The sequence below is a fragment of the Salvelinus alpinus genome, chromosome 7 (genome assembly GCF_045679555.1).
Source record: "Salvelinus alpinus chromosome 7, SLU_Salpinus.1, whole genome shotgun sequence".
NCBI classification, from domain to species: domain Eukaryota; kingdom Metazoa; phylum Chordata; class Actinopteri; order Salmoniformes; family Salmonidae; genus Salvelinus; species Salvelinus alpinus.
This window is the reverse complement of record NC_092092.1, coordinates 69,078,085-69,092,229: the sequence shown is the minus strand read 5'-3', so window position 1 is coordinate 69,092,229 and position 14,145 is coordinate 69,078,085. Positions and strand designations below refer to the sequence as shown.

Sequence of the window (14,145 nt, the reverse complement as noted above, 5' to 3'; positions counted from 1 at the left end):
CTGCAGACTACCTTCTGTTGTTGCTTGCTTCTGATGGGTATTAATACTGAGAGCAGGCATCATCTACATCAAGCTAGATGTTGTGCACTAGATGAAAGCTTTGCTGATGTGTGTTGGGAGCATTTTAGTGTGTTGGTTAGATGGCTGGATTCTATTCCATTTCAGTTTACAGGTTTTTCAGCCAAACACTGAATGATCTGATATGCTTTATGTGTGACTGCAAACATTTCCGAGCTCTGTGCTGCAAAGCAAACTATCAGATTCCTCACACATAGCTGGTGGAATGGCTTTCTAATGGTGATTTCATAGATAATCTCTGGCAAATGGAATCAGAGATTGGCCACTCCAGGCAGCCCCCAGCCTTGGTACAGAGGGCAGCGGTCAGTACATTTCCCCAGACTTCACCCTCTCTGGTTGTGTACAAAATGGCACCCTATTTCCTACAGAGTGCACTACTTTTGAACAATGCCCTATGCACTGTTCAAAAGTAGTGCACTACATTGGAAATAGGGTGCCATTTGGGAGGTACACCTCTGTCCATCCAGTCAGTCCTCCATGGAAACCCATAGAAGTACTAGAGCCTGGTTGAGCTCAGTTAGAATACAATGTCCCATTGTTCAAGAAATCAAATCTATCCTCAAATCTTATTACTTTGTTGTGAGATCAAATAAAATAAACAAATTACAAAAAATGAACAAATGCCCCCCAAAAACTGATAACATGTGAAACAATAACATTGAAATCTGATAACATATCTGACTAATGTCGAGCAGCACTAATGTCGAGCAGTAACGTTGAGCATTTTGGATGCTCTTAAAACAGAACCTCACCAACACCATGACAGGAGAGTGGAGGTATAACAGAACCTCACCAACACCATGACAGGAGAGTGGAGGTAAAAAACTGTGCAAATCTAACATGTTCAGTACCTTGAAGGAGGGATGTTGCTAAGTAACGGTGGTAATGAAGATATAATTAGGGGTCTGGAAGTATATTTTTGTCATCCATCTGTGCCTGCAAGATAAACAAAATCGCCCCCACACCTTCTTGACAGCCCATTTAGCTCTGCCTCCTTGGTCTGCAGTCAGGCAGCCTTCACTGCTAATAACAGAACCACATCTGTGATGGCACAGCAAGTCAGTTCACAAGGAAGTAAAACCCTGTTGTGAAACACAGCCCTTTCTGATTGGTGTTGCCTTTTGCTTTTCCATATGGCGTCAGAGACAGTCTAGAGTCATTAATATTTTAACACCAGCAAATATCTGGTTGTTCCCTGTTGTTTTTTGGTTAGAACAGCGAGAAGCATGCGAGAGCATCTCCCCTCCTCCTAACAGCATAAATACAGTAGCTGACAAGTCATTCAGTTGGAGCTCTGGCACATCATCCAGCCCACATCATTGCTCATCATGCCAGTGTTACATGAAATAGATTTCCAATTCACTGCGTAAGGGTGCCATTTGGAACACAATTTCCCATAGGTTTTGGGCCCTGGTCAAAAGTAGTGCACAATAAAGGGTATAGGGTGCAATTTGGGACGCATGGTGAATCAGTCCCTGTGTAGAATGAATAATGGATGAGCTTTAGAGAGAGGACGGTGTGTCCCTGGCTGTCTGTGTACCTTTGGTGGTGATAACCTCCACTAGAACCACGCGCAGGCTGTAGGAGCGGGCGTCTCGTGTGGGCAGCAGGCACAGCATGAGCAGGCGGGCACAGCAACGCAGGAACCGTAGCTCCTCCTCAGGGCTCTGCAGACACTGGTGAAGGGGGAAGGGCTTGGGCAACTCCTCCTGCCTGGGAGAGGGGGGGGGGGGGTTAGAGAAGGGTGGGGCTCATTACAGAGCACACCCTGCTGTCTCCTACATTAACTTTTTTGTTCTGCACACTACAGAGGAGCGTTTCCTTACTGCACAGGCAATGCCAGTATCTTTGTGTAAGCTGATTACTGCAAATCAATGGAATTAATTGTAGCGCTTAGTTTTTCCCCCCCAATCGGACTCCAAGCAGGATAAAGGCTGGCCAGCCATCAGAGATTTGGTATTCAGCTTTAGAGGGCAATCTGTCCTCATGACATATCTCTGTACAGAGGGGCTGGAGAGAACATAGCTGATACTGATCCATACTGCAGTCACAGCTCTTTCATTTTAATGAGGCATGACACCAGGCATGACATAAGTGTGCATTTACTGGAAAGCCTACATACAGAAGTGTGCTTTGAACAAAACACACTCACCCCTACTTAAGACTATACATTCACTATGATGGGTTTGTCAAAGTGAGCATCATCTTTGTGTAAATAAAGCTGCAGTCTTAAAAAAGACAAGTGACAAACCCATCATAGAACAATGTCATGGGAGCTCTGGGGGGGCAGGGAACTCTGGGGGGGCAGATGTATCTGTCATGACGTTGCCTGTTTAGGTACATAAAGCCCATCCCCCTCTCCCTGCCACTCCCTGCCTCCCCCTTTCCTCCTTCAACCAATGCTGTGGTCACAGAGAGACGTCGTAAATTCCTGAGAATCTCCTCATGGCCAAACAGTATTAGAGAGAGGGTAAACTTTCAGGGCAGAGGGTTTTCTTCCACCTCACAGAACTTGAGGTACGAACAGATTTCATGTTCCTGCAAAAGTATAAAAGATCGGTGAAGATTCCAGCTATTAACCGGTCCGTTTGTCACAATGTGGGAAACTCATGGGAGACTGTGTGGCTACATTACCATACCGCTGTTTGTATAATAACCTCAGATATGAGGTTTACATCTGTTTGTTGTATAAAATGAATGAGTGAGTATGATACCGTTTGTATAATATGATTTTGGACTGTTTAATGAAGAAAAATACAAATCCCTTTTGATTTCAACTAAATCCGAGGACCCGCCCCTGAGCCAGTTGGGTCAGACATCCTGGGGCAGCCCCTCTCTGCAATTCCAAATAAAACCCAACTCTGAGAAATTATCAGTAGACCATGTTTTTTCTCCATAGGAGGAGAACGAAGGTTAAGTACCATTGCTGAATCTGTTAACCATACCACGTGGTTAAACTCTTAGACGAATAAGAACAAGTCTTTGATATTGACTACTAGTCTTCAGCTAGGAATTCGGTATCATTGAACGCGAAGAAAGACAACCGCCGAAACATCCATTCTATAACGAATGTCACTCTGAACTTTCCACAATAACCAAGACAGACGAATCTCCAACAGAAACTAACTTTTCTCCAGCGATCAAGACGACACACTGAGCGTAAATATATATATATATTGATTGCAATTGTTCCCGAATGAGTGAGCGTTCATGTGTAAAGGATTAGCATGTCAATTGTTATAATTATGGACTCTGTAGTGACTTCTTAGTCGAACCCAATTTTCCCTTTGTCTAACAAGCCGCCATGCCGGTTCAGCCCACTAGGGCATATTTCTCCCATCATTTCATGTAACTATTTTAAGTTTGTTTGTTTATGCATTTCTGTGAATTACTTAGTAATAAATAAATGATTTAAGACAATTGATGTATGGATGACTCATAGTGAAGACTGGGTTCGTGCAGATAACCAACAATTTACGACATTTGGAATGAGACTAACGTGAGGTAAAATAAATAAATCATTAATCAGAAGACTATTGATCAGATATGAAAATAATCAGATTTGTAATCTGACTACTTTCCCTGGTGCTCCCAAATTCATAGTTAATTAGTTACGTTATTATTTAGTTGATCGCGTAATAACTAATTACAGAGAATCTTTGAAAAAAAACTATAAGTCTTCAATTTAATGATAGCAAAGACACGACATATCTCAGCAGTTTTGGTCGAGTGCATCTGAAACAAGCTGGGAAAGAAATGCATCCACTGTGCTAAATAATGAGCAGCATCTCCAGCTGGAAGTCTTTGGGCGAGAAGGACTGACTGGCTGAACTTCTGAAAAGCCTCATTTAAAGTTCAAAAGGGACCTCTGACATGACACAGACTGCTAGAGTAGCTCTGTCTGAACAGAGAAAATGTGGCACTGGCAACATACAAAATACATTATTATACCCCATAATACCCAATATTAATCTAGCACAGGAAGATTACACAATGGATGCATCCCAAACGGCATCCAATAAAACTATCAGTTGATGGATGAGGACCACTTTCTTCCTTCTTTCAAAGTCAATGTGAGATGCAGAGCCAGAGACACACACAGTACAGAAACCAAGGGAAGCAGCTTGCTCACTGTGAGGACCTACCTGCTCAAAGTCTTTCAAAATAGTGACATTTGCTGTAAATTCCAACAGGTTACCTAGCTGAGAGCAGAGTTCCTGCTTCAATGTTGACTGTTTGGAACTGGCCTACTGTTAAAATGTATCTAATGGATTGCTTATAGAAAATAATATTTTAATTGGTTGCTTCACTGTATTGTAAGTAACACTATGCATTTCGGGAGCTAAATGAACTAACAGACAGTCACAAGTGAGTAACTTATTTTAAAAAGGCATAATGAACACATTTAAATTGTGTTTTTTATGACTTCCGCTGCTCAGACAATACTTTCCGAATGCCCTGTACTCAGACCCCTTGACTTTTTCCACATTTTGTTATGTTACAGCCATATTCTAAAATTGATCAGATTGTGTGTCCACCCTTAAATCTACACACAATACTCCATAATGACAAAGCAAAAAAAAAAACTATCACATTTACATAAGAATTCAGACCCTTTACTCAGTACTTTGTTGAAGCACCTTTGGCAACGATTACTTGAGTATGATGCTACAAGCTTGGCACACCTGTATTTTGTGAGTTCCTCCCATTCTTCTCTGCAGTTCCTCAAGCGCTGTCAGGTTGGATGGAGAGTGTCGCAGCACAGCTATTTTCTGGTCTCTACAGACTCTTCCTACAGTTGGATCCGGTTAAAGTCCAGGCTCTGGCTGGGCCACTCAAGGACATTCAGAGACTTGTCCCGAAGCCACTCCTGCGTTGTCTTGGCTATGTGCTTCGGGTCGTTGTCCTGATGGAAGGTGAACCTTTGCCCCAGTCTGAGGTTCTGAGAGCTCTGGAGCAGATTTTCATCAAGGATCTCTGTACTTTGCTCTGTTCATCTTTCCCTTGATCATGACTAGTCTCCAAGTCCCTGCCACTGAAAAACATCCCTACAGCATGATGCTGCCACCACCATGCTTCACCTTAGGGATGGTGCCAGGTTTCTTCCAGAGGAGATGCTTGGCATCCAGGCCAAAGAGTTCAATCTTGGTTCCATCAGACCAGAGAATCTTGTTTCTCACAGTCAGAGTCCTTTAGGTGCCTTTTGGCAAACTCCAAGCAGGCTGTCATGTACCTTTTACTAAGGAGTTGCTTCCATCTGGCCAGTCTACCATAAAAGGCCTGATTGGTGGAGTTATGCAGAGATGGCTGTCCTTCTGGAAGGTTCTCCCATCTCCACAGAGGAACTCCGGAGCTCTGTTGGAGTGGCCATCGGGTTCTTGGTCACCTCCCTGATAGCCCAGCTCTAGGAAGAGTCTTGGTGGTTCCAAACTTCTTCCATTTAAGAATGATGGAGGCCACTGTGTTCGTGGGGATCTTCAATGCCGAAAAAAAATGTTGTACCCTTCCCCAGATCTGTGCCTCGACACAATCCTGTCTTGGAGCTCTACGGACAATTCCAACCAACCTAATGGCCTGATTTTTGCTCTGACGTGCACTGTCAACTGTGGGACCTTATATAGACAGTTGTGTGCCTTTCCAAATCATGTCCAATCAATTAAAATTTACCACAGGTGGACTCCAAGTTGTAGAAACATCTCAAGGATGATTAATGGAAACAGGATGCACCTGAGCTCAAATTCAAGTCTCATAGCAAAGGGTCTGAATACTTATGTAAATAAGGTATTTTTTAAAATTTGTAATACATTTTCAAAAAAAAATCAACAACCTGTTATCACTTTGTCATTATGGGATATTGTGTGTAGATTGAAGAGGACATGTTTTTATTCAATCCATTTTAGAATAAGGCTGTAACGTAATTTTTGGGGGGAAAAAGTCAAGGGGTCCGAATACTTTCCCCATTTCCCTGTCTGTCCTTGCTTTCCTATGAGTGAGCTCCACTTCTACGTGTACATATCCGGGGCAAATGGAACAGAGACTGTACAGTATCGTAAACACTGACCAGTAGCTCATCCCTTACGGTTGAAAACGGCAGATTTTGTCATTGATAAGCACCAAAATTGGAACACAGTGGCTGTAAAGTAACATGCTATACATGACGCCAGAGGTCACGTTCTCTGCTTCACAGGGATGCATGGGTTTTGACTGATAGAATCAACAGTAATTGTGTGACGGTGGGGACGCAGGGCTGTGTTCCAAACAAAAAACTACACGTGCACTTGCTTCTGTTCATCAATGGCAAAGCTAGTAGAGCTTAAAAAAAGCACCTGATAGCTGAAAGCGCTTTCCTTGAGTCATAAAAGCTAATTGAAATGACTTAGGAACTGTTCAGTTTGAAGAGGTGTGTGGCAACTTGGATACACCTCACACTCAAACCCTTGTCATCGTTTTTCTCATCTTGCACCTACTCCAAAAAGTACTTTCCGATTTTGTTATTGACAAATGCTGTGAAAAGTACAGTAAATGTAAAATGCACATAAAATCAGTGTAATGTTTGGTTAAAGTCTTGTGACATGTGAACTGCTGTGTCCTGATAATTTCCCCATAATCTCCAAAGTGTTCTCTTTCAATTGCTACCATGGTCATGCATATGCTTTTTATAGTTGTTCTGTTAGAAACATTTACATCTGGCCCAATTCATATTGTGACGACCCTCCCACTCTGTCTTCCGTATTCTTTCTCTTGTTTTCCTTATTAGGATGTCGGCGGAGGGAGCAGGGAAGGCCGTCAGCGACATGGGACACACCTGGGCTCTCTCCATGCAGACACACTGTTAGATTTTGGTTGTGGCATTTTTGTGGCCGTTTGTTTGCTTTGGCACCTTTCAACACCCCTCATTATCACATTAATGTACGCAACCACTCACTTACGCTACTGATTACTGACGACACACACCATAGTTAATTGTATTTACGTTACTTCAGTTAATAAATATATTTTTTTGTTATTCCTAATCTCCACGTTGTCTCCCTTTTTGTTATGGACTTCGAGCCGGTTCGTGACCATATCCAATTTCCAAAGGGGTTAACCAAACAGCTAAAACAGTCAGACAGTGAAGAAGCATCCTCTCCAGTCCAGTAGCATAAGTTTTAGTAAGAACCCTGCCCCGAGCTTTGCTCCATGGCCACAGACTAAAATAAGCAAGGCTGCTCTCCTTTCCTGAGGAAAGGGGGAAGCTGGGTAATGCAGAGTGATGATGACCACCTCTATATTCTCACCAGACCAGAGAGGCCCATGTTAGGGCCCCTGAACCTCTCCTCTAGCCTGCTGCTTGCTCCCCGATCGGTTTGTGCTGTCCTAACTCCTATGGTTGTCAAACCAACATGACTTGGCAAGACAGCACAAACAGATCTCCTCCTCCTCCTGTACCTGGTATTGGCCGTCTTGAGGTCACAGAAGTGTGCATGGAGGGTCTTGACGGTGTCATTGCAGACCACGTTGACCATGTCGACGTCTGCCAGGCGGCCCCGCAGCTGCTTGGCCATCTCCCAGAAGTCCTCTGACAGCATCTGGTAGAGCTGTCCCTCGTCGCGGCTCAGCGGCACATACCACGACAGGACATAGTCCCTGTAGCTGTAGTCAAACACTGGAGACACAGAGAACAAGACGTGGTTGGTACACTGCTTGGCAAAATACAGGGTAAATTTAAGCAGAAGCATCAATAGAAATCTCTGCTGCTAAAGGGAAGCAAAACTCTGAAGTCTCTGTTCAGCCACAATCCGTCTATTTCACGGTGTAGGTTTACATTAAGACTGGATCATGTTGGACCATCAGCCCCACCTCCTATTCTTACTCAATCCTAGCCTAGTACATCAGCCACTAATAGCTAGCTAATGCTTACTAGGTACTATTGGAAACATTGCTGTGTGCTCATTTGGATATGGTCCTTTCAGAGCCTCGCCAAGCCGTAATGTTAAATAGAATTACATTTGACATTACTCTACTGGTTCCTCTGGTTAAACCAACTTATCAACACGTTGGTAGTGGGTTCACATTTCTAGTAGAGGTCGACCGATTATGATTTTTCAACGTCCGATACCGATTATTGGAGGACCAGAAAAAGCAGTTTGACTAAAATCAGACGATTTATATATATATATATATATATAATAATGACAACTACAACAATACTGAATGAACACTTATTTTAACTTAATACATAAATATATTTAGTCTCAAATAAATAATGAAACATGTTCAATTTGGTTTAAATAATGCAAAAACACAGTGTTGGAGAAGAAAGAAAAAGTGCAATATGTGCCATGAAAAAAATCCGGTGAAAGCTGGTGGTTCCTTTTAACATGAGTCTTCAATATTCCCAGTTAAGAAGTTTTAGGTTGTAGTTATTATTGGACTATTTCTCTCTACCATTTGTGTTTCATATACCTTTGACTATTGGATGTTCTTATAGCCACTATAGTATTGCCAGCCTAATCTCGGGAGTTGATAGGCTTGAAGTCCTAAACAGCGCAATGCTTGAAGCACAGCGAAGAGCTGCTGGCAAATGCAGGAAAGTGCTGTTTGAATGAATTCTTACAAGCCTGCTGCTGCCTACCACCGCTCAGCCAGACTGCTCTATCAAATCATAGACTTAATTATAATATAATAACACAGAGAAATACGAGCCTTCGGTCATTAATATGGCAAAATCCAGAAACTATCATTTCAAAAACAAAAGGTTTATTCTTTCAGTGAAATACGGAACCGTTCCGTATTTTATCTAACTGGTGGCATCCCTAAGTCTAAATATTGATGTTACTGATGGTAGGCTTTGTTACTTTGGTCCCAGCTCTCTGCAGGTCATTCACTAGGTCCCCCCGTGTGGTTCTGGGATTTTTGCTCACCGTTCTTGTGATCATTTTGACCCCACGGGGTGAGATCTTGCGTGGAGCCCCAGATCGAGGGAGATTATCAGTGGCCTTGTATGTCTTCCATTTCCTAATAATTGCTCCCACAGTTGATTTCTTCAAACCAAGCTGCTTACCTATTGCAGATTCAGTCTTCCCAGCCTGGTGCAGGTCTACAATTTTGTTTCTGGTGTCCTTTGACAGCTCTTTGGTCTTGGCCATAGTGGAGTTTGGAGTGTGACTGTTTGAGGTTGTGGACAGGTGTCTTTTATACTGATAACAAGTTCAAACAGGTGCCATTAATACAGGTAACGAGTGGAGGACAGAGGAGCCTCTTAAAGAAGAAGTTACAGGTCTGTGAGAGCCAGAAATCTTGCTTGTTTGTAGGTGACCAAATACTTATTTTCCACCATAATTTGCAAATAAATTCATAAAAAATCCTACAATGTGATTTTCTGGATTTTTTGTTCTCATTTTGTCTGTCATAGTTGAAGTGTACCTATGATGAAAATTACAGGCCTCTCTCGTCTTTTTAAGTGGGAGAACTTGCACAATTGGTGGCTGACTAAATACTTTTTTGCCCCACTGTATAATCTAAAACTCAAAGCATCATAAGGACCAACCCCGCAAACAACCAGTAGAGTAGATTCAAATTGTATACAACATTCCAGCTTGTAGAGGGCCTGAACGGACCTAAATTAAACACTGGGTTCTCTCAGAGAGTGGATTTGCTTGCTATATCACCTGTCTGGTCCAACAGGCTAACCTCTATGGTGCCTATGCCAACCCTATACCCTTTCTGATTGCTCCTTAAGCCAGTTGTGTACTAGCCATCTAGGCTACAGTTTACTCTCCTGGTTGGGGAGATGTACTTCTTCAGTGGTACTCTCTCTGTGACATCAGCATAAGGCAGTAGCCATACAGACAGTAGAGAGACAGTAAACACCCTTCTTCTGGGAGGACCTCAGCACAGTACCAATGCTGGCTGCCAGGTAACAGATGTTCTTCAGTCAGGGGATTTACACAAACACACCCAAACTACTGGAGCCTGCAGCCACTCCATACAGACAGTGCCACTGTCTGCCATGATACGGAACCTCTTCCATATCAATGAGAACATACTGTACGGAAAGACAGGTCTCAAGACACTAAACCCAAAGCATGCCACGGTCTGACTGCAGCTACATTTCTGTGTTTCTATAGAGAGCCAGACAGCACTGTATGGAGCACAAACCCAGGTAGAGTAGGGCGCTATAGCCTAGTCAGACATTTCCCAAAAATGAAAGGCCTTCAATTTGCTTTGCTTCAGACTGACAGTGCCTGACTCCACAGTGAGCCCTCTACAGGATATTGTGAATAACTTAAACTCCCATAGTGTGGAGAGAAGTGGGAGGTTGGTTGAGCTCTTGTTGAAAACACTAGCATAGTCAGTGAAGAAGATCAGTTTATATCTCCTGGATGGCTTCAATCACTCCCTACATAAGAACCACATGATGGTAATGCCAGTGATGGGGTGACCTGCCAACCACCTTGGTAATTCATTAGCATTAATACCAGTGAGCTCCTCCTCAATGACCCACCCTTACCCAACATGTGATAGGTCAGAGGGCAGCATGGACCTTGCTATGGAGTTGCTCAGATATGATCAGAAAGGAAGAGGCGGGGCCTCCCGAGTGGCGCAGCGGCCTAAGGCACAGGATCACTACAGCCTGGGGTTCAATCCCAGTGTCACAACCGGCAGTGACCGGGAGTTCCATAGGGCGGCACACAATTGGCCCAGCGTCACCTGGGTTTGGCCGGAGGGACTTTACTTGGCTCATTGCGCTCTAGCAACTCCTTGCGGACGTCTTGAGATCTGTATATACTGGAAGAGGTGAAGCGAGAGAGTTCACTCCAGTCAAAATCTGTCCACAATAAGCAGACCGCCTGTCTTCCCGCCTTTGGGACAACAACTCCTATTGTTAGGGCGGGGAACAGGCCATCATGTCAGTATATACAGATCTCTGATATGATATAACATTTTTATCACAATACCAGAGGGGGTAGACAAGACAGTAATGCCTTTCTGCATGACTTCCTGCAAATACATGACAATATATCAGTGTAGAGCCAAAGTGTAGGCTACCAAATTCCAGCCATTAAGTAAGCGGTTCAATCCTCAAGCGAGGCTAACAGCTGCAAGAGACGAGTGGATTGATAAGTCTAAATTGCCGGAGAACAATCTCCTGCTGTATGAATGAAAGGAGTGGTGTGTAAAGTAAACAGCATGTTGGTTAAACACAGGGCCAGGGAGGACAGCAAACATCTCCGTCCCTGTCCCAAATGGCACCATGTTCCCTTTATAGTGCACTACTTTTGACAAGGGCCACCATGCTCTCCTCCATGGACCCTGGTCAAAAGTGCACTATAAAGGGAACACTGGGCCTTTCTTCCCCTCCAATCATGTGAGACCCTCTATCACACAGCTTCAACAGATTCAGTAATCCTATCCAACATAGGCTGAACGAGGTGGGGGAGGTTGGGTCAAACTTCCTTCGTTGTTCCTTTCTGTAATCAACATTTTAATAATACCATTTCTGATTGGTTTCTGCCTGGTGGGTATAATAAGTGCCAGTCATTAGGGTTAATGCTACCTTCGATAAGGGGCTTGTGATTAACCATCCATGCAATAACACACAGCAGCTTGTTAAATACAGTAATACACATGTAATTGTGATCTCATTACCAGGGGACAGCTTTTGTTTGCCAGTAGGGAAAGTTATTTGAAAGGCTATCTTCACCATGTAAAATGTAAATGAGAAATGTTGTTTGGGGTGTGAGCAGATATGAGCTTAGTGAATGACAATGTAGTGATCTCAACTACATACTCCTTGCGTCCTCTCTCCTCATTTCCTTAAAACCTATTGGAGAAGGTCAGAGGGAAGGGACCTCTGGCTTTCTCATCCAATGGGTTTTGAGAAGGAGACGAGGATCGAGGAGTATGCAATTGAAATCTTCCCCGTGTTTCTTACACCAAGTGAAAGGAAGCTGCTGATCTCACAATCTCTTCCTGCGAAGAGGAAGGCCTATTCTAGGACTGCCGACTCCACACAAATGATGGTTCTGCAGCATTATATTTGGGGTTTTAACGACCAAACACTAACCTTCTTTAAGGGCCTTGTCCACATTGTGTGATACCACCACTCTTCTTGTCTGCGCAGACTCCAAAAGTGGCACGGTGAACCTTCCCTGCAAACATAACACAAGTACAAAGGATGGAGTCCCAGCCGAAGGTCAATAACGCTCTCTCAATCCATTGCATGCATACAAACAAGATCATTGACAAAGGACATAATCTAACAACCTCAAACAGAAATTGATAAATAATGTAATAGTTGAATGGGCAGTGATGTCCAACCCAGACAGGGAAGTGACTGAGGTAGTATTGAGCAACAAGGATATTTCTAAACATAACACCCACACAGTGTCATGCAGGAGATACAAGACTGAGATAAAGACCGCCTATGCTTCAAAGGTCTGGCAGACTGTTGAAGCTATAGGCTATAACACAACATGATAATGTGTCATCACGCAGGATTGAACAGCACAGTAATGAATGCCTATAGAGGTCTACTGTATTGAATTTAAAATGTCTCACTCTGACACACAACTCAGTGGCCATAACAAGGATGACATGGAGAACAATGAAAAGACCCATGACATGAACATGAATAAAAACTATTCAGGATGCTTACCATTAATTTGTTAAACAAGTCCAACAGGTAAGTAGACTGTCTCTTTGAAGTTTCAAATCGGCTGATTTTAGGAGGACCCTTTTTAACGAGGAGACCAAAGCTTCCCAACAAGAAGCAGAACAATGCAAAGGAGATATAAATAAAAAGCTTCAGAAAAAATGACGTTATGGTGAGCCCCCCATATCCAAACTGAAAAAGTAATGCTGCGGCGATTCCCAAGCAGATGACGGGCAAGAAACGAAAAGAGGAACCGATGGAGGCGGCGCTAGACATGGGGGCATCGGTGCTGCTCCTGCCAGCAAAATGCATGCTGCTGTCAATGACATCTCCTCAACACCGACAAGAGAACAGGCTTTGTGTTCCTCGCAGTTGGATCTTCATTCAAACGCATTTACCATATTTAGGGAGAGACGGCACCCAAATATTGACATGGGATATTGGACCTTAGAGATGAAAAAAAAACATTCCCTTGCTGTTGTTAGCCTCCTATGTCCATGTAAAGGTCTGGGCATTGACGTCATTCTATGAACCTAGCTAGTCTATGTTGCTCGTGCCATCAGATTTGCATCGCAAAGCAAGCAAGTTTCCGGTGTTCCATGTAAACAATATCTCAAACCTAGCTAGCTGGGTTGGTAAGCTAGATACCAAATGCAAGAAAGCAGCGAGCATGTAAGTTCATTACAGTTCAATTACCTAACTAGCTAGCTAGCTACTTAGCTGGTCAGCTAACGTTACGTTTACAACTCGACAAAATCAGAAAGGTGGGTAAGGCTTCTTTGGCTAAATAGCTAACGTTACATTATATAGCCAACAGGCTCTGTCCGCAGCTAACGTTAGCAAGCTTGCTAATTGCAAACAAACTCCATCAGCAATTAGCTAGCTAGCAGCTAACTATGTGCAGGTAAATGCAAGCTAGCTTTAGTTAGCTAACTAGCTTGCGTGCTACCTGAAACAGACCTTTCTCGATATTTTATCTCTAAACAAAATAAATATCAAAATGCCTCTGGTTGGAAAATTCCTATTCCTGAGTATCCATCGACACAGCTGATGATGACACCTGTGTAGGCGAGGCGATGGCTGACCGTTTTGTTATCGATTGTCCTCTATCTTCAGCTGAGTGTCTAGTTTCCTGTTATTAACTTGACTGACACATTTCTTTCTACACGTGAAATCGGCCGACCAATCAACGTGGCGGTGTCAACCGCACAAACCAAATCAGGTGTGTATTCATTACGCCGATTCTGTTGTTAAATGTTTCGTCTGTTGAAAAACGTTTTGCAACAGAAACCGTTAACTCCAACCGCTCTTCCGCGTGACATAAACGCTGTTGGGTTCCTCAACGGAAGTTCTAGTTCATTTAAATGTTATGGTTTCTACAGTTTGCCTTCCCAATCTGCACATCTATAAATGACCAATTCTACCATGCT

The 14,145-nt window shown here is 43.3% G+C and overlaps 1 protein-coding gene across 2 annotated transcripts in view; it reads right to left on the bottom strand.

Moving 5' to 3' along the window:
* Window positions 1–13,851, bottom strand: part of snx25 (sorting nexin 25) — a 53,489-nt gene extending 39,638 nt beyond the window's left edge. For both annotated transcript variants that reach the window (XM_071411395.1, XM_071411396.1), the window contains exons 1-4: window positions 12,719–13,851; window positions 12,128–12,212; window positions 7,507–7,723; window positions 1,619–1,791 (exon numbers count right to left, since the gene is read on the bottom strand). In XM_071411395.1, coding sequence (XP_071267496.1) covers window positions 1,619–1,791; window positions 7,507–7,723; window positions 12,128–12,212; window positions 12,719–13,027 — 784 coding nt within the window. In that variant the 5' untranslated portion in view covers window positions 13,028–13,851. The remainder of the gene's footprint in view (window positions 1–1,618; window positions 1,792–7,506; window positions 7,724–12,127; window positions 12,213–12,718) is intronic.
* Window positions 13,852–14,145: the final 294 nt, after the last annotated feature.